The sequence below is a fragment of the Rhinoraja longicauda genome, chromosome 28 (genome assembly GCF_053455715.1).
Source record: "Rhinoraja longicauda isolate Sanriku21f chromosome 28, sRhiLon1.1, whole genome shotgun sequence".
NCBI lineage: Eukaryota > Metazoa > Chordata > Chondrichthyes > Rajiformes > Arhynchobatidae > Rhinoraja > Rhinoraja longicauda.
In genome coordinates, this window is record NC_135980.1 from 26,724,802 (window position 1) to 26,744,628 (window position 19,827).

At 51.0% G+C, this 19,827-nt stretch overlaps 1 protein-coding gene across 4 annotated transcripts in view; it reads right to left on the reverse strand.

Annotated features, from left to right (window-relative positions):
- Positions 1-1,263: 1,263 nt before the first annotated feature.
- The window catches only part of LOC144607057 (F-BAR domain only protein 2-like), a 73,697-nt gene continuing 55,133 nt past the window's right edge, over positions 1,264-19,827 (reverse strand). For all 4 annotated transcript variants that reach the window (XM_078423629.1, XM_078423630.1, XM_078423628.1 and 1 more), the window contains 9 exons: positions 19,456-19,568; positions 17,526-17,646; positions 16,053-16,164; positions 14,798-14,953; positions 11,410-11,542; positions 9,317-9,510; positions 5,712-5,776; positions 3,879-4,043; positions 1,264-3,312 (listed from right to left, as the gene is read on the reverse strand). In XM_078423629.1, coding sequence (XP_078279755.1) covers positions 3,290-3,312; positions 3,879-4,043; positions 5,712-5,776; positions 9,317-9,510; positions 11,410-11,542; positions 14,798-14,953; positions 16,053-16,164; positions 17,526-17,646; positions 19,456-19,568 — 1,082 coding nt within the window. In that variant the 3' untranslated portion in view covers positions 1,264-3,289. The remainder of the gene's footprint in view (positions 3,313-3,878; positions 4,044-5,711; positions 5,777-9,316; positions 9,511-11,409; positions 11,543-14,797; positions 14,954-16,052; positions 16,165-17,525; positions 17,647-19,455; positions 19,569-19,827) is intronic.

Consider the following 19,827-nt stretch of genomic DNA (forward strand, 5'->3'; position numbering starts at 1 on the left):
CGTTGGGCCCTGCGTAGAGGAAAGGGCAAGGGGTCTGGGGTGGGAGAGTGCTGTGTCACACCTGTTGGGAGAATTGACACCTCTCTCAAAGATTCTGCGTAGGAAGTAACTGCAGATGCTAGTTTAAACCGAAGAAAGACACAAAGTGCTGGAGTAACTCAGCTGGTCCGACGCCATCTCTGGAGAGAAAGAATAGGTGACGTTTCGGGTCGAGATCCTTCGTCAGACTCGACCAAGTCTGAAGAAGGGTCTCGACCTGAAACGTCAACTATTCCTTTTGTGACAATGTCTTAGAAAGTTAACTTGCCTTTAGTTTTGTGGTGTAGATTGGAGAGAAAGCACGTTGAATTGACTTTTCTTGACTTGACGTTTCGGGTCGAGACCCTTCTTCAGACTCGACCGAGTCTGAAGAAGGGTCTCGACCTGAAACGTCAACTATTCCTTTTCTCCAGAGGTGCCCTCTGACCCGTAGAGTTACTCCAGCTTTTTGTGTCTACCCTCAATGATTCTCCTTCCCCCTTCATCAACGCCACTAAATCAACCTCTGAACCATGGCTGGGATTAAACCATTGGATGGCGTTCGACATTGGAACACCCCTGCCCACATTGTACCATTCGATCCAATTTTTATTGAACTGCGCAAAACCTCCTGGAGCAGGCAGTGATCGGGCAAGGGAAGGCAAGTCATGGTCAACTAAATCAACTCCTCAGCGTCCACTGGTCCTCCTCCAACGTACAATCAGAACAAGGTTACATCCTTGTGCAGATGCTGGCTTACACCGTAGATAGACACAAAATGCTGGAGTAACTCAGCGGGACAGGCAACATATCTGCTTAGAAGGAATGGGTGACGTTTCGGGTTTCGGGTCAAGACCCTTCTTCAGACTGAAGAAGTCTGAAGAAGGGACTAAGTGTGTGTGTGTGTGAGAGAGTGTTTGCATGCGGGCAATCCATTCCTTCTACCCAGAGATGCTGCCTGCCCCGCTGAGTTACTCCAGCATTTTGTGTCTGCCTAAGGCTACATCGATGGCTGGGTAGAACGTCCAAATGATCCAGTCATTCAAATCCCCCCCCCCCACTCACACGACACCCAGGGAAACATGCAGCTCTTAAAGTGCAGCTTTCAAACTGTTTGTGGACCCATTTCCACACAAGTGCTTTAATGCAGAAAGCAACAAGTCCAAAAAACAGTGCAAGACATGGCCTGACCAGTGCTTACAACCCCCCCCCCCCCCCTCCCCCCCAAACCCACTACCCTGGTAGCCCAAGTGGAATCCAACAAATACACAGTGCAAAAAGAAACATTTTATACATTCTTCATCCTCAATGAATACTGAGAATCGCCAGTGAGAGTCAGGGAGCAAAACCACAAGGATGACGAAATGTAATTAAGACTTCCCCCCACCATTTGAATGGGTCCATTTATTAGTTCCAAAAACATGGCAAAGGGAGGTGAGAGGATCTGACGGACAAATATGGAGGATATAATGTGGTGATCAAGAACCCTTTCGCTTTTCCAATTAGCCCGGGTGGGGACATCTCTGGAGGTTGGAATGATGAGGGGAATACAAGGCGATCTGACGGCGAGATCAGGGGACGAAACGTCCAGCAGAAAGTCCAGTGTTGGCAATTCCATTCATACAAAATATGACACCTCTCAATGCAAAGGCCAAATGAAAACAAACCACTCCAGCATTGTTCCGGCCACAGGACTCTGGTGGACAGGGTGGCAACTTGGGCCTCGTTGAAATCCCTAGGACATCCCAAATCACCGTTGAAAAAAATACAGCAGAAGAGGCAGCAGGCCCAAACAGGCCCAAAAAGGTGAGAGTTCGTCATGTCTTTGTGAGTTGGTTCAGATATTTCCAAGGGATTCTAATTCAGTGCTTGAAAACGCCACTGCAACACACACGTTGTCCTGTTCCTCCGAAGTCACCGAGCGTGGAATCTGTTTTCCTCGAGGGATGAGCTGACCGTGGGGATACGTCAGACCACCAGCAGCGAGGGGGGAGTGTCATGGTCACTCTGGCCTTCCAGTGGAACACGTCCGTGCCACGGTTAGCAGCCGAGAGCTGGATCCACGGACCTTCACACCATTGCAACGCCGGGCAGACTCGTTCTTCGAAATTCCGCAGTATTCCGATCAAAGGAATCGGGAACTCCTGCAAGCTTTGAAAGCCGGCAAACTCGGCAACATCTGGAAGCTTGCTGACCAAGGTGTGTGTGTGTGTGTGTGTCTGTCTGTGTGTGTGTCTGTCTGTGTGTGTGTCTTTGTGTGTGTGTGTGTGTGTGTGTGTGTGTGTGTCTGTCTGTGTGTGTGTGTGTGTGTGTGTCTGTCTGTGTGTGTGTGTGTGTGTGTGTGTGTGTGTCTGTCTGTGTGTGTGTGTGTGTGTCTGTCTGTGTGTGTGTCTGTCTGTGTGTGTGTGTGTGTGTGTGTCTGTCTGTGTGTGTGTGTGTGTGTGTGTGTGTGTGTCTGTGTGTGTGTGTGTGTCTGTCTGTGTGTGTGTGTGTGTGTCTGTCTGTGTGTGTGTCTGTCTGTGTGTGTGTCTTTGTGTGTGTGTGTGTGTGTGTGTGTGTGTGTCTGTCTGTGTGTGTGTGTGTGTGTCTGTCTGTCTGTGTGTGTGTGTGTGTGTGTGTGTGTGTGTGTGTGTGTCTGTCTGTGTGTGTGTGTGTGTGTGTGTCTGTCTGTGTGTGTGTGTGTGTGTGTGTGTGTCTGTGTGTGTGTCTGTCTGTCTGTGTGTGTCTGTGTGTGTGTCTGTCTGTCTGTGTGTGTGTGTCTGCCTGTGCGTGTGCGTGTGTCTTTGTGTGTGTCTGTCTGTGTGTGTGTCTGTCTGTGTGTGTGTCTGTCTGTCTGTCTGTCTGTGTGTGCGTGTGCGTGTGTGCGTGTGCGTGTGCATGTGTGTGTTTGTAGCCCAGAGGGGAAGGGAGGGCAGGAGCAGCAGGGAGGGGAGAGGTTGAAGATTACGTTCAGACCGTGAATCTGAGGCGTCCTGGCTTCTGTGGCGTTGGGTTCACTGGGCATTCTGGGGACGAGTTGGCCACTAGGTGAGCGACTGGAAACGGCAGAAGTCAAAACCTCGGGGGAGAGCGGGAAGGGGGAAAAGAGAAGAAGTCTGAAACGTTCCAGGAATGGTCTCGGGAATGAGGTGATGGAGCCCACTGGCTGATGGCTGGATTCCCTGACCACTGGGAACTGTAGAATCTCTCAAAAAAGATCTGCCACTCCACTCCCAGATGGACACACGGTGAACGTACACACAGGACTGCGACCAGTGAACAACTCCACACTCTAGCAGCCCGCAAAGTACTTGCCTGGAGAGAGAAACCAGAACACACAAAGTTAGTGGGGGAGAGGGGGGGGGGGTAGTGAGGAACGACGATACAAGAATCTTTTTTTTTCTTTTTTCATTTCATTTCATATATACAGCGCGGAAACAAGCCTTTTCGGCCCACCAAGTCCGCGCCGCCCAGCGATCCCCGCACTATTAACACTGTCCTACACACACTAGGGACAATTTTTACATTTACCCAGTCAATTAACCTACATACCTGTACGTCTTTGGACGTACAATCTGTGGGGTAACTTTTTCACGCAAGGGGTGGTGGGTGGATGGAACGAGTGCCGCAGGATGTAGTTGAGGCTGGGGACTATCGCAACGTTTCCGAAACATTGAGACAGGTTCATGGATATGGGCCAAACATAGGCAGGTGGGACTAGTGTAGCTGGGACATTATTGGCCGGTGTGGGCAAGTTGGGCCTGCTGCCATGCTGTATCACTCCATGACTCTATCGAAGGACATCCGAATGAACCTGTCCTATCTGGGTACCTGGACGAGTGTAGTTTTCGCAACGTCGGTCTCTCAGAGTCGATGCTTACCTGTCACTGATTTTTTCTTCACCAGCGAGAGTCTGTATCCGGTGCCCACAAGGCGGATGTCAGCACCCGACATGGTGCTGCCCTCACTGGTAAACTGCAGTGCCAGGGGCAAGGGCTTGTTTGGACCATCGGAGATCTCCCAGCTGGCACAGAGCGAGCCTTTCCCTGTAGGGGGCCGGGCGGAGAGACAGGGAGTCAGACAAAACAGACATAAAATGCCGGAGTAACTCAGCGGGACAGGCAGCATCTCTGGAGAGAAGAAATGAATGAATGAATGAATGAATGAATGAATGAATAGGTTTATTGGCCAAGTATGTGCACATACAAGGAATGTGCCTTGGTGCTCCGCTCACAAATGACAACACAAACATACAGTTAACAATTAAGAATAAAGCATAAACACATCAAAACAATAAGGATACAACATTACGGTCTAAACATGTGGGTGAAAATAAACCAGAGCAAAAAAGAGACTACAGACTTTGGTTATTGAGTAGAACTACCACTCGTGGAACAAAAAGCTGTTTTTATGTCTGGCTGTGGCTGCTTTGACAGTCTGAAGTCGCCTTCCAGAGGGAAGTGCTTCAAAGATTTTGTGGCCGGGGTGAGAGGGGTCAGAGATGATCTTGCCCGCTCGCTTCCTGGCCAGACATGGGTGACGTTTCGGGTCGAGACCCTTCCTCAGACGCTGCCTGTCCCGCTGGGTTACTCCAGCGTTTTGTGTCTACGGTGTAAACCAGCGTCTGCAGTTCCTTCCTGCACAGCGATAAACACGCACAGTCTCGAGATGCTTGTTGAGCCACAAGACAAAGCTGTCTTGTGCAGGAAGGAGCTGCAGATGTTGGTCTACACCGAAGACAGACACAAAATAACGCAGGAGTAACTCAACGAGTCCGGCAGCATCTCTGGAGAAAAGGAATAGGTGACGTTTCAGGTCAAAGCCCTTCTTCAGACAGAGTCAGGCTGAGGAAGGGGCTCAATCCAAAACATCACCTCGTTCTATCCATTGCACTTTCTTGATAAAATAGGACATAATATAGAACAGTACAGGGTCCATGAGTTCTAGAAGCATTTTTTGCCCATGAACAGTCTTTCCATCAGCCTTGCTGCAGGTTTGCTGGATCGATCAGACAGTACCAGCGATCCTTCGATTGATCAGACAGTACCAGCGATCCTTCGACTGATCAGACAGTACCAGCGATCCTTCGACTGATCAGACAGTACCAGCGATTCTTCGATTGATCAGACAGTACCAGCGATCCTTCGATTGATCAGACAGTACCTGCGATCCTTCGATTGATCAGACAGTACCAGCGATCCTTCGATTGATCAGACAGTACCTGCGATCCTTCGATTGATCAGAAAGTTCAAGTGATCCTTCGATTGATCGACAGTACCAGCGATCCTTCGATTGATCAGACAGTACCAGCGATCCTTCGATTGAACAGACAGTCCTTGCAATTGGGACACCAATGGGTATTTGGGGGTTTTGTTGAACCCAGAAATTCCATTTAGATCAGGACTAATACACATCCCCAAATCTGTACTCGCTCTGCCCTAATAACGTCTAACAATGATCTGTTTGTTCTCCATTTTCCTTGAGCTTCATCCCCTTTGTCCTGTTTTCACACCTCCTTATCTATGTGTCTCCCTCTCCCCGACATCTGTCTGAAGAAGGGTCTCGACCCGAAACGTCGCCCATTCCTTCTCTCCAGAGATGCTGCCTGACCCGCTGAGTTACTCCAGCTTTTTGTGTCCATCTTCTGGTGTAAACCAGCACCTGCAGTTCCTTCCGACACACTCTGGCCCGCACAGAGTTGCAAGATTCCCTACCTTCAGTTTCGGACAGGGCGCTGACATCCGGAAGCTTCCATCGCAGTCTCTTCTGTTTGGAGTTCCTTCGCAAAGAAAAGCAAGAGGTCATCGACTAGAGGGTGTGAGCTATTGGGAGAGGTTGAGTAGGCTGGGTCTCTCTTCCATGGAGCGCAGGATACAAACGGAAAATAGGTGCAGGAGGAGGCCACTTGGCCCTTCGAGCCAGCACCAACATTCATTGTGATCATGGCTGATCATCCACAATCATCAACCTGTGCTTGCCTTCTCCCCATATCCCTTGATTCCGCTACCCCCTAGAGGATGAGTGGTGATCTTGTAGAGGTGTATAAAATCACGAGAGGAATAGATTGGGTAGATGCACAGAGTCTCTTGCCCAGAATAGGGGAATCAAGGGCCAGAGGACATAGGTTCAAGGTGAAGGGGAAAAGATTTAATAGGAATCTGAGGGGTAACTTTTTTACACAGGGTGGTGGGTGTATGGAACAAGCTGCCGGGATATGGACCAAGCGCAGGCAGGTGGGTCTAGTGTAGCTGGGACATGTTGGCCGGTGTGGGCCAGTTGGGCCGAAGGGCCTGTTTCCACACTGTATCACTCTATGACTCTATCTTTTGAAGACTTGCAGGCTGAGAAGCCCCTGCACTGACAGCTGAGGGCCTGCAGGGGGAGCCAGTCTTTAGAGATGCGGCACGCAAACAGGCCCTTCGGCCCACCGAGTCCGTGCCAGCCAGCAATCAACCCATACGCTAGCACTATCCTACACGCCACGGGGACAATTTACTGAAGCCAATTAACCTACAAATCTTGGCGTGTGGGAGGAAACCGGAGCACCCGGAGAAAACCCACGCAGGTCACAGGGAGAACGTACAAACTCAGTACAGACAGCATCTTCAGTGAGTCACGATCGAACCTGGGTCTCTGGCGCTGTAAGGCAGCAGCTCTACCTGCCCTGCCACTGTGTCCCCTGCTCGGAGGACCCAGCGTACCGCGGCCTGCAGGGGGAGCTGCCGAGCCGTGGCTGAAGAACGGAGAGCGGGAGGATGGAGCCGGAGAGGGGCGATGCCGGTGGGGGAGGATGGAGAGGGAACCGGGGTCTGGTCTACCTCGAGGTTGGCTGCAGGAGGTGCCCTCAGGGTGCAAAGGTGGACGGGCGAGGAGAGGGACGTGGAGGGGGTTCGCTGTTCGATCCACACATCCAAGGAAGGCGATGGCTGGAGGCTCTGCAGCAGCCTGGGGGCTCGCCCGGATCGGGCACCACTCACAACAACTGGAGCACAGACTGGACTTGGGAAATGGTGCTAAAAACAAGGCGCCTCTTGCATGCGGGATCAGTGGGCCATTTCTATACACTTGCTAATCGGGGATGTGCTTGGGTATGGCAATACTCGACTGGACTCTTTGGAGGAGACTAATTTCTCTGTGTGTTTGCACTTCACACGTGTGGAATTCATCGCCACAGACATAGGAACATAGAAGATAGGTTGAGGAGGAGGCCATTAGTGATAATTGCCATTAGGGATGCATTAGTGATAATTTTTCAAAACTCTTTAGATTCTGGAGTAGTTCCTGAGGACTGGAGGGTAGCTAATGTAACCCCACTTTTCAAAAAGGGAGGGAGAGAGAAAACGGGGAATTATAGACCAGTTAGTCTAACATCGGTAGTGGGGAAAATGCTAGAGTCAGTTATTAAAGATGTGATAGCATCACATTTGGAAAGTGGTGAAATCATTGGACAAAGTCAGCATGGATTTATGAAAGGTAAATCATGCCTGACGAATCTTATAGAATTTTTCAAGGTTGTAACTAGTAGAGTGGATAAGGGAGAACCAGTGGATGTGTTATATCTGGACTTCCAGAAGGCTTTCGACAAGGTCCCACATAAGAGATTAGTATGCAAACTTAAAGCACATGGTATTGTGGGTTCAGTATTGATGTGGATAGAGAACTGGCTGGCAGACAGGAAGCAAAGAGTAGGAATAAACGGGTCCTTTTCAGAATGGCAGGCAGTGACTAGTGGGGTACCACAAGACTCAGTGCTGGGACCCCAGCTATTTACAATATATATTAATGATTTGGACGAGGGAATTGAATGCAATATCTCCAAGTTTGCGGATGACACGAAGCTGGGGGGCAGTGTTAGCTGTGAGGAGGATGCTAGGAGGCTGCAACGTGACTTGGATAGGTTAGGTGAGTGGGCAAATGCATGGCAGATGCAGTATAATGTGGATAAATGTGAGGTTATCCACTTTGGTGGCAAGAACAGGAAAGCAGACTATTATCTGAATGGTGGCCGATTAGGAGAAGGGGAGATGCAACGAGACCTGGGTGTCGTGGTACACCAGTCATTGAAAGTAGGCATGCAGGTGCAGCAGGCAGTGAAGAAAGCGAATGGTATGTTGGCATTCATAGCGAGGGGATTTGAGTATAGGAGCAGGGAGGTTCTGCTGCAGTTGTACAGGGCATTGGTGAGACCGCACCTGGAGTATTGCATACAGTTTTGGTCTCCTAATATGAGGAAAGACATTCTTGCCATAGAGGGAGTACAGAGAAGGTTCACCAGATTGATTCCTGGGATGGCAGGACTTTCATATGAAGAAAGACTGGATAGATTCGGCTTGTACTCGCTGGAATTTAGAAGATTGAGGGGGGATCTTATAGAAACTTACAAAATTCTTAAGGGGTTGGACAGGCTAGATGCAGGAAGATTGTTCCTGATGTTGGGGAAGTCCAGAACAAGGGGTCACAGTTTAAGGATAAGGGGAAGTCTTTTAGGACCGAGATGAGAGGTTTTTTTCACACAGAGACTGGTGAATCTATGGAATTCTCTGCCACAGAAGGTAGTTGAGGCCAGTTCATTGGCTATATTTAAGAGGGAGTTAGATGTGGCCCTTATGGCTAAAGGGATCAGGGGGTATGGAGAGAAGGCAGGTACGGGATACTGAGTTGGATGATCAGCCATGATTATATTGAATGGCGGTGCAGGCTCGAAGGGCCGAATGGCCTACTCCTGCACCTATTTTCTATGTTTCTATTCAGCCCTTCGAGCCAGCACCACCATTCATTGTGATCATGGCTGATCGTCCACAATCAGTAACCCGTGCCTGCCTTCTCCCCATATCCCTTGATTCCGCTAGCCCCCAGAGCTCTATCTAACTCTCTTTTAAATCCATCCAGTGAATCGGCCTCCACTGCCCTCTGCGGCAGAGAATGCACACAAATTCACAACTCTCTGGGTGAAAAGGTTTTTTCTCATCTCATCTCAGACAGCTGTGGAGGCCACGTCATTGGGTATTCTTCGGGCGGAGATCGACAGATATTGTTAAGGCAGGAGATAGATAGATTTTTGATTAGTGCGGGATTATAGGGAGAAGGCAGGAGAGGGAGGGATAGATCGGCCATGATTGAATGGCGGAGTAAGCTTGATGGGCTGAATGGCCTCATTCTGCTCTGAGAACATATGAACCTTTATGGAACATTATGAACGTTATGGACCATTATGAACATTAGCACCATTGGGACCATTGGGAACATCAACTATATGAACTACATGCACATATATGAATAAGCGCGTGGTTGCAGACGTGTAGTGGAGGTGGGGCCTCACCAGGCAGCGGGTGGGTGTGAGTGGATGTTGTGGACGGTTCCCTCCAGAGGCAGTAGTGCGTGGAGGTTGTTGAGGACCATGGCAGTGCTGTCGCCAGCGTACTGGTAGTCCATCGCCACCTCTGTGCGGGAGGTCTCGCACTTCCAGCGGGCGGCCACCCTCAGGGGGGCGGCGGGGCAGTCGGCCGCAGACACCTGCAAGACATGCACGGAGCCAACGTCACCAGCAATGCAACCCACTACCGCAACCATCGCAATTACTGCTGATCCCGTCATGCCAGCACAGAGGCCCAGTGTCCCAGTGTCCCAGAATCCCAGAATCCCAGAGTCCCAGTGTCCCAGAATCCCAGAGTCCCAGAGACCCAGTGTCCCAGAGGCCCAGTGTCCCAGAGTCCCAGAGTCCCAGAGTCCCAGTGTCCCAGAGTCCCAGTGTCCCAGAGTCCCAGTGTCCCAGAGTCCCAGTGTCCCAGAATCCCAGAGTCCCAGAGACCCAGTGTCCCAGAGTCCCAGTGTCTCAGTGTCCCAGAGTCCCAGTGTCCCAGTATCCCAGAGTCCCAGAGTCCCAGTGTCCCATAGTTCCAGTGTCCCAGAGTCCCAGAGTCCCAGTGTCCCAGAATCCCAGTGTTCCAGACTCCCAGAGTCCAAGTGTCCCAGTGTCCCAGAGTCCCAGAGTCCCAGTGTCCCAGAGTCCCAGTGTTCCAGAGTCCCAGTGTCCCAGAGTTCCAGTGTCCCAGAAATAGACCCTTCAGCCCAACTTGTCCATGTTGACCAACATGCCCCATCCACGCTAGACCCACCTGCCTGCGTCTGGCCCATCTATACACTAAAACTCTCGTTCGTTTGTTTGTTTGTGATCGAACTTCAGCCAAGACGGTACACGATAGCGCAACAATTATAGGCCCACCTTACTCACCGTCGTCACTTCAGCGATAATGCAAGTAGTTTTATTGAAATCGGTGTTATATTTTTAAAGTTATTCACATTTTAAAGTTTAAATCTATCTCCTAGGGAGGGAGGGAGAGGGAGGGAGAGAGGTGGAGGGGGGGTGAAGGAGGGAGGATGGGGGGGGTTGAGTGGGATGGACTGGGGAGGAGGAGAAGAGGGGAGGGGGAGGAAGGGAGGGGGGAAGGGGGAAGAGGGGAGGGGAGCGGGGGTTGAGGAGAGAGGGGAGGGGGGTGGGGGGGGACAGGGTGCTGCACTAATGCAGGAGAGGTTTGGGCCCGACGGGTCCACTTGGTCTAGTATCCCTCTAAACCTGTCCTATCCACGTACCTGTCTAAATGTTTCATAAACGTTGCCAGAGTATCTGCCTGGACTATCTCCGTGGGCAGTGTGTTCCATGCACCCACTTGCATTCCTGTAACCCCCACACCACGCTCCCCCTCCCCTGCCTCATTCCCCCTCCGCTCATCCCCACCCCAACTCAAGGTTCCTTCTGACCAAAATCCCCAGCCTTTCTAAACTGTTCTCCGTTCCACCAACTCTCCAACACCCTACCCTCTTCCCCCACCTAGTACAGAGCTCCAGGTCCATGCCGACCATTGATCACACATTCACAGTAGGTGCACGTTAATCCACTTTCACATCCGACACACAAGGAACGATTTACAGAAAGCCAATTAACCTACAAAGCTGCACGTCTTTGGAGTGTGGGAGGAAACCAGAGCACCCGGAGAAAACCCACGCAGGCCACAGGGGAGAACGTGCAAACTCCACACACAGACAGCACCCGTAGTCAGGATCGAACCAGGGTCTCTGGCGCCACGATTATGCGGCACTACCAGCGTATTATACTTGTGAATTTTAAGAATAGAGCCATGGCGTCATAGAGTGGTACAGTGTGGAAACAGGCCCTTCGGCCCAACTTGCCCGCACTGGCCAACAATGTCCCAGCTACACCAGTCCCACCTGCCTGCGTTTGGTCCAAACCCGTCCTATCCATGTACCTGTCTAACTGTTTCTTAAACGTTGGGATAGTCCCAGCCTCAACGACCTCCTCTGGCAGCTCGTTTCCATACACCCACCACCCTCTGTGTGAATGGCCGATCTCCCCAAATTAAAGCGTGGGGCTCCAGTATTTTCACTTCTCTGTACCTGGTATTTGAGGAGACTGATGTTGAAGTAGGAAGCGTCAGGCTTCTCCGCTGCCTGTTTCTGTAGCTGTGCTGTGAGGGCGGCCATGTTCAACCAGAAATCCTTCACATACGAATCGCTCTGCGACAGATCGCTGCACAGAGACAAGAATTAGAGCGCTGGAAAGATGGCGCAGAGACCGAGATCCCCCCCCCCTGACTGAATAGTCAATAGACAATAGGTGCAGGAGCAGGCCATTCGGCCCTTCGAGCCAGCACCCCCATTCACTGTGATCATGCACAATCAGTACCCCGCTCCTGCCCTCTCCCCACAACCCTTGACTCCGCTATTTTTAGGAGCACTATCTAACTCTCTCTTGAAAGAGTGGGTCACGTGTGGCGGCGCCTAACGGCTGCGGCTCGCTGGCAGTCTGTTTGTCCTTTGTCCTTGTTTTGTTTGTGTGTTGGTGTTGGGGTGTTTTGTTTTGGTTGTGTATGTGTGGGGGGGTGTATGTGTGGGGGGGGGGGGTGTATGTGTGGGGGGGGTGTATGTGTGGGAGGGGTGTATGTGTGGGGGGGGTGTATGTGTGGGGGGGGTGTATGTGTGGGGGGGGTGTATGTGTGGGGGGGGTGTATGTGTGGGGGGGGGGGTGTATGTGGGGGGGGAAATCTTTCTTTTTTTAGGTCTCTTCCTCGGGGCGAGGCTTGGCCGCGGGGCCTTCCATCGCCCGGTACGGCTCGGCCACGGGACTGAACAGTGCCCGGTGCGGCTCGGCCACGGGACTTTCCATCGCCCGGCTCGGCCGCGGGACTGAACAGCGCCCGGCGCGGCTCGGCCGTGGAACTTTCCAGCGCCCGGTGCGGCTCGGCCGCGGGACTGAACAGCGCCCGGCGCGGCTCGGCCGCGGAACTTTCCATCGCCCGGTGCGGCTCGGCCGCGGGACTGAACAGCGCCCGGCGCGGCTCGGCCGTGGAACTTTCCAGCGCCCGGTGCGGCTCGGCCGCGTGGACTTTCCATCTCCTTGCGGGGGCTGTGCGGGTCGGTCGCCTTGGTAGGGGTCGAGTTGTCTGTACGTGGGAGGGGCATGGGGGAAGAGAGAGGGAAAGTTTTTGGCCTCCATCACAGTGAGGGAGTGTTTGGAGTCACTGTGATGGATGTTTGTGTTGGGGTTGTGTCATGTGTTTTTTGTACTGCTGGCTAAGTAATCTCGTTCTGTACGAATGACAAATAAAGCTATTTTGGATTTGGATTTGGATTTTGGAAAGCATCCAGTGAATCGGCCTCCACTGCCTTCTGACGCAGAGAATTCCACAGATTCACAACTCTCTGAGTGAAAAAAAAAAATCCTCATCGTTCTAAACGGCCTACCCCTTATTCTTAAACCATGGCCCCTGGTTCTGGATTCCCCCAACATCGGGAACATGTTTCCTGCCTCTGGCGTGTCCAATCCTTTAATAATCTTATGTGTTTCAATAAGATCCCCTCTCATCCTTCTAAATTCCAGTGTACACAAGCCCGGTCACTCCAGTCTTTCTGAAGAAGGGTCTCGACCTGAAACTTCACCCCGTTCCTTCTCTCCCGAGATGCTGCCTGACCAGCTGAGTTACTCCAGCATTTTGTGTCTACCTTGGAAGAATTTGGTGCTGGACTTCACAGGACACAGAGTGCTGGAGTAACTTGGCGGGCCAGGCAGCATCTCTGGAGAACATGGATGGGTTACCTTCCAGATGGGGATCCTTCTTCAGAGTCGAGTCCTCGAGTTCTTCTCAGACTGAAGATGGGTCCTGACTTGAACCATCACCTATCCATGTTCTCCAGGGATGCTGCCTGGCCCGCCAAGTTACTCCAGTACTTCGTGTCCTTTTGTGTGTAAACCAGCACCTGCAGTTCCTTGTTTCTACACTCCAGAAATTTGGGATCAACATCCTGATTTCTTGAACATCCTCCAGTGCCTCGATGTTATTCCATTATGTGGAGACTAAAATTTGTATACGATGTCCAAGCTTACCACACCTTGTTCCAGCCCATTAATGTTCAGGAAGTGGTAGACTTAGATATCCAAATCTGGTGCTTAAGGTTTCACGGGACATTCTTTAGACTTTAGAGATACAGTGCGGAAACAAGTCTTTCTGCCCACTGAACCAGCCAACCCCACACACTAGTACTATCCCACACACTAGGGACAATGTTACCAAAACCAATTGGGGGCAGCACCATGGCAGAGTTGCTAATTTAACTCATATTTTCGTAACTTGTATAAAAATGCAAAACTTCTGGTTGGAGATTTTTAAAATAGTTTCTAAAGTTATTAACCAGCAAGCAATTGGATATGAATCCAAAATTAATTATATTAGGATTATCAGAACATACTACAAACTTTACAACAAGTCAGGTACATTTTCTTGATTACAGTCTAATAACTGCGAAAAAATTAATACTTAAATTTTGGAAAAAAACCAATAACCCCCACAATTAAAATGTGGACTACGGAAATGACAGAGACCCTGCATTTGGAAAAAATAAGATTTGCCTTAATTGACAAACCTGAGTTATTTTTTAAAATATGGTCTCCATTGATTGAATTTTTAGAAAAGTAAATGGGTTTGGCACAGGACTAAAATAAAAATTTTAAATTAAAAGTTGAAACTTGAGTTAGGGGTTGGATGTACAACTGTGGTTATTGTCTCCCGGATCTACTCCCTTTAATTTTTATAGTTATATCTTTTTTTTTTAATCCTCTTATTCTCTCTTCCCAATAGTTTATAGTTTTTGTTTGTTTTTTTTTGTTTTGTTTTTTTTCCCTTTCTTCTTTATATTTTTATTTTCTCTCTTTAAAAATTTAAAAATTGAAGCTATGTAAGAACTCTGTAACAAATGTGTTTTTTATTTCTATTTGTACACCGGAGACCCAGGTTCGATCCTGACTAAGGGTCTGTCTGTACAGGGATTATTGTCCCTGGGATCACGTGGAGTTTTCTCCAGGTGCTCTGGTTTCCTCCCACATTCCTAAGACGTACAGGTTTGTAAGTCAATTGGCCACTCTAAATTGTCCCTCAGTGCGTAGAATCGTGTTAGTGTACGGGGTGATCGACCGGGCCTGATTCTGCGCTGTTTCTACAAAATCTCTAAAGTCTAATTAACCTACAAACCTGCGGGTCTTTGGAGCGCGGGAGGAAACCCACACAGGTCACGGGGAGAACGTGCAAACTCCGTACAGACAGCGCCCGTAACCGGGATCGAACCCGGGTCTCCGGTGCGGTAAAAGGTAGCAACTCTACCGCTGCGCCACCGTGCCGCCCAGTCCCTCTGCCAAGTTCAGCAGCTTCAGCTTTAACAGGGGCGACACTCTGCCATGGATGGATCAGTCTTGCAGAGATGCATTGTGGCCTGGGTCAGCACCAGTTCTCACCTGTACAGGAGCTGGGAGTGGGGCAGGAACTGGCTGATGCGGTTGGCGTTCAGAAGCCTGAAGCTGATGACAGCCGGGGACGGGTTCCCGCTGAAGATCCGCACTATTCCCGCCGGGAAGGACATGGTGACATCCCCGGTCAACTTCACGATAACACTGCGGGAGTTAAACAAAAAACACTTCACCAATCCCCACCAGGGAACGCACACGTTCAAAAATAAAGCAAACAATGCACTCAGTTCAGGCACAGAGCGCTGCAGTAACTCAGCACGTCAGGCAGCCACGTTCCTGGTCAGGACCTTTATTCAGACACGACGCCACCGACCCCGGCCCCCCCCCCCCACCGTTCCTGGCGGCCCTCCTCCCTCTCAGCGGCCCGGCTCACTGGACCTCTCCTGCTATCGAGGCAGTGCAGCGTAGGTTCACCAGGTTAATCCCCGGGGTGGCGGGACTGTCGTATGAGGAAAGATTGGAAAGACTGGGCTTGTATTCACTGGAGTTTAGAAGGATGAGAGGGGGGATCTTATGGAGACGTGTAAAATTGTAAAAGGACTGGGCAAGCTAGATGCAGGAAACATGTTCCCAACGTCGGGGGAGTCCAGAACCAGGGGCCACACACAGTCTAAGAATAAAGGGGAGGCCATTTAAAACTGAGGTGCGAAGAAACTTTTTCACCCAGAGAGTTGTGAATTTGTGGAATTCTCTGCCACAGAGGGCAGTGGAGGCCGCTTCACTGGATGAATTGAAAAGAGAGTTAGATAGAGCTCTAGGGGCTGGCGGAATCAAGGGATATGGGGAGAAGGCAGGCACGGGTTACTGATTGTGGACGATCAGCCATGATCACAGTGAATGGCGGTGCTGGCTCGAAGGGCCAAATGGCCTCCTCCTGCACCTATTGTCATCCTCCTCCTGCACCATTTCTATCTCAGGAGCCTTCTATCTTACATACACGAGGGAGAATCTACCAAGCCAATTAACCTACAAACCTGTACGTCTTTGGGATGTGGGGGGAAACCGGAGCACCCGGAGAAAACCCACGCGGTCACGGGGAGAACGTACAAACTCCGTACCCATGGTCAGGATGGAACCCGGGTCTCTGGCGCTGTGAGGCAGCAACTCTACCGCTGTGCCACCGTGCCGCACAGAGATTGAACTTGTAATGATTGTTGGTTTGAAAAAGAAAGAGAAAACCTTGAAAAGGCAGAGTCCTTGTTCCCGGTCACTTCACGCAGTCCTTGTTCACACGGGCACTCACTTGGTGAAGTCTCCTCCTTTGAAATAAGCGTCAATGCATTCTGTGAAGGCAGCTGCAACAGGCAGTGCATCATGGCACCCGAACGTCACAGGGCTGGGTCCTCTGGAGATGCCTGTGTGGGGCGGCAAGACAGCGATTACTTTAGTTTAGAGATACAGCGCGGAAACAGGCCCTTCGGCCCACCGAGTCCGCGCCGACCACCGATCGATCCCCTGTACACTTGTTCTAGATGGTTTCAAGAGATAGTTAGATACAGCTCTTAGGGGCTAACGGAATCAAGGGATATGGGGAGAAAGCAGGAACGAGGTACTGACTTTGGATGATCAGCCATGATCATATTGAGTGGCGGTGCTGGCTCGAAGGGCCGAATGGCCTACCCCTGCACCTATTTTCTATGTTTCTATGTTTCTATCATGCACAGCAGCGACAATTTACAGAAGCCAATTAACCTATAAACCTGCACGGCTTTGGGATGTGGGGGGAATCCGGAGCACCTGGAGAAAACCCACGCGGTCACAGGCAGAACATACAAGACAGCACCCGTAGACAGGATGGAACCCGTGTCTCTGGCGCTGTAAGGCAGCAACTCTACCGCTGCGCCACCGTGCCACACCACGATGGCTGATCAATTGTTTAAAAAAAACTCTCTGAATAAAATCTCCAGTGCCGTACAACATTTCACAATGTGACCCTTTGCGGTCAGACCCAGTCACACCCTCATCTACCACCCACCCAGTTTAAACACCAGGCTTGTCTTTCTGTGGTGTGATGCACATTTAGAGTTTGGTTGGATGCCAAACAATGGATGAATGTTGGTATCACTGAGCCAGTTTCAGAATGAACAGTTGCTGCTTTGTGCTTAAAATGGGGACAGGCTTTCTCACGATGACTGGCAATAAGTTTCCAGAGGAGTCATGACCACCTGGACAGAGGTTAGAGACGACACAGGCCATGCTTTCGTTTTCAGCTCTAGAGATACAGCGTGGAAACAGGCCCTTCGGCCCACCGAGTCCATGCTGACCGGCGATCCCCCCCCCCCCCCCCCGTAGACCAACACTATCCTACACACACCAGGGACAGTTTCCAATTTTAGCGAAGCCAATTAACCTACAAACCTGCACATCTTTGGAGCGTGGGAGGAAACCGGAGCACCCGGAGAAAACCCACGCAGGTCACAGGGAGAGCGTACAAACGTCGCACAGACAGCGCCCGTGGTCAGGATCGAACCTGGGCCCCTGGCGCTGTGAGGCAGCAACTCTACTGCTGCGCCACCGTGCGCTATGCTTGCCCGAGAGGCAGCTGCTGCTTGTTTGACATCCAATCCTAACGACAGCATAAAACAAGAGTAGTAGGAGCAATTGCAGCAAAGGACTCTCAGATGAGCGTGCTGGGCTTGGCTTTTACGCTGCAGTATCACGGTGTCACCCTAACTCGATCTCCAGGGGGGGGAGGGATAGGGAGGGAGGGACGCACTTGCGGCAGGAGTGGTGGCACGACTTCGCGAGGCCTGCGTCGTGGCCGCTTCATCCACCAAACTGGAGGCAGGTGCGGACGGACTCTGCGGTGTGGTGGCCGTTGGACTGATGGACCTAGACTGCAGGGGGACAAGAGATCAACAGTTCAATCTTCCACTGAACAAAGATAGACATCAAAGTGCTGGAGAAACTCAGCATCTCCGGAGAAAAAGGATGCATGTGGCGTCTCGGGTCGGGGGGTGGGCAGAGGGGTGGGGGGGGCTTCTTGAGGCTGAAAGTAGGGCGTGAGGGGTGGGGTGGGGCGGGGCGGTTGTGGGGGAGGGGGTGAGGGGGCGAAGAGTTTGTGGCAAAAACAGACCAGGAACAGTCGGGGTCATCCTTCGTGACTTGAAATGGGGTATTCCCCCCCAGGACGTGAGGAGCGATGGGGGGGGGTCGGTGCTGGATTGGGACGAGGAGGGGCCGCAAAGAATAAAGAGGGACCCGCCGTGGGGGGAGAGGCCGCCGAGAACAAAGAGGGGCCATCAGTGGCTACGATGAACACTTTGTAACTCTGTCAGCATCCTGTCGACTCTTTGCGTACCATGTGTGTGGTCGGCAAAGGTTAATGAACTTCACTGTGACACGTCCTGTCCATGTACCTGTTCAAATGTTACTCAAACACTATGATAACACCTGCCTCAACAACTACCTCCTCCGGCAGCTCTTTCGGTGCACCCACCACCCTTTGTGTGACAAGGTTACCCCTCAGGTTCCTTATTAAATCTTTCCTCACTAACCTTAATGATAAGACACAAAAAGCTGGAGTAACTCAGCGGGGCAGGCAGCATCTCTGGAGAGAAGGAATGGGTGTCGTTTCATGTCGAGACCCTTCTTCAGACTGAAGGAGGTTCTGAAGAAGGGTCTCGACCCGAAACGTCACCCATTCCTTCTCTCCAGGGATGCAGCCTGTCACGCTGAGTTACTCCAGCTTTTTGTGTCTATCTTCCGTTTAAACCAGCATCTGCAGTTCCTTCCTACACCTTAAACCTGTGTCCTCTGGTCCTCGATTCCCCTACTCTGGGCAAGAGACTCTGTGCGTCTACCCGATCTATTCCTCTCATGATTTTGTACACCTCTATAAGATCGCCCCTCATCCTCCTGCGCTCCATGGAATAGAGTCCCAGCCTGCTCAACCTCTCCCTACAGCTCAGGCCCTCAAGTACTGGCCAACATCCTGGTAAATCTTCTCCGCACCCTTCCCAGCTTGACAACATCTTCCCTATAACATGGTGCCCAGAACTGAACACAATGCTCTAAATGCGGCCTCACCATTATAGACAATAGGTGCAGGAGTAGGCCATTCGGCCCTTCGAGCCAGCACCACCATTCAATGTGATCATGGCTGATCATTCTCAATCAGTACCCCGTTCCTGCCTTCTCCCCATACCCCCTGACTCCGCTATCCTTAAGAGCTCTATCTAGCTCTCTCTTGAATGCATTCAGAGAATTGGCCTCCACTGCCTTCTGAGGCAGAGAATTCCACAGATTCACAACTCTCTGACTGAAAAAGTTTTTCCTCATCTCAGTTCTAAATGGCCTACCCCTTATTGTTAAACTGTGGCCCCTGGTTCTGGACTCCCCCAACATTGGGAACATGTTTCCTGCCTCTAACGTGTCCAACCCCTTAATAATCTTATACGTTTCGATAAGATCCCCTCTCATCCTTCTAAATTCCAGTGTATACAAGCCTAGTCGCTCCAGTCTTTCAACATATGACAGTCCTGCCATTCTGGGAATTAATCTAGTAAACCTACGCTGCACGCCCTCAATAGCAAGAATATCCTTCCTCACCTCCACCTGATACAGTGTGGAAACAAGCCCTTATATCACTGCAACATGACCTCCCAACTCCTACACTTGATACTGGGTGAAGGTCTGGTACCTACCACATCTGTGCTGTCCAGCTGAAGGGGAAGAATTTTCTTTTTTGAGTGTCGGCGAGGAAGTGCCACTACAGTTGCTGTTCCAACAGAGGTGTCAGCTTGAACAGTCGCAAGGCCTGGGGGCAAAATAAGACACAACGACACAGATGAATCCAACAGTCAACCAGGCTGTCTGTGAGGCAGTGCAGAGGAGACTTACTCTGCCCATGGAAATCCCACAGGTCAGTGATTGCAGGTACATACAACGCAGAGGAGGATTTACTTTGTACTTTAGCTTAGTTTAGAGATACAGCGCGGAAACAGGCCCTTCGGCCCACCGGGTCCGCGCCGACCAGCGATCCCCGCACACTAACACTATCCCACACCCACTAGGGA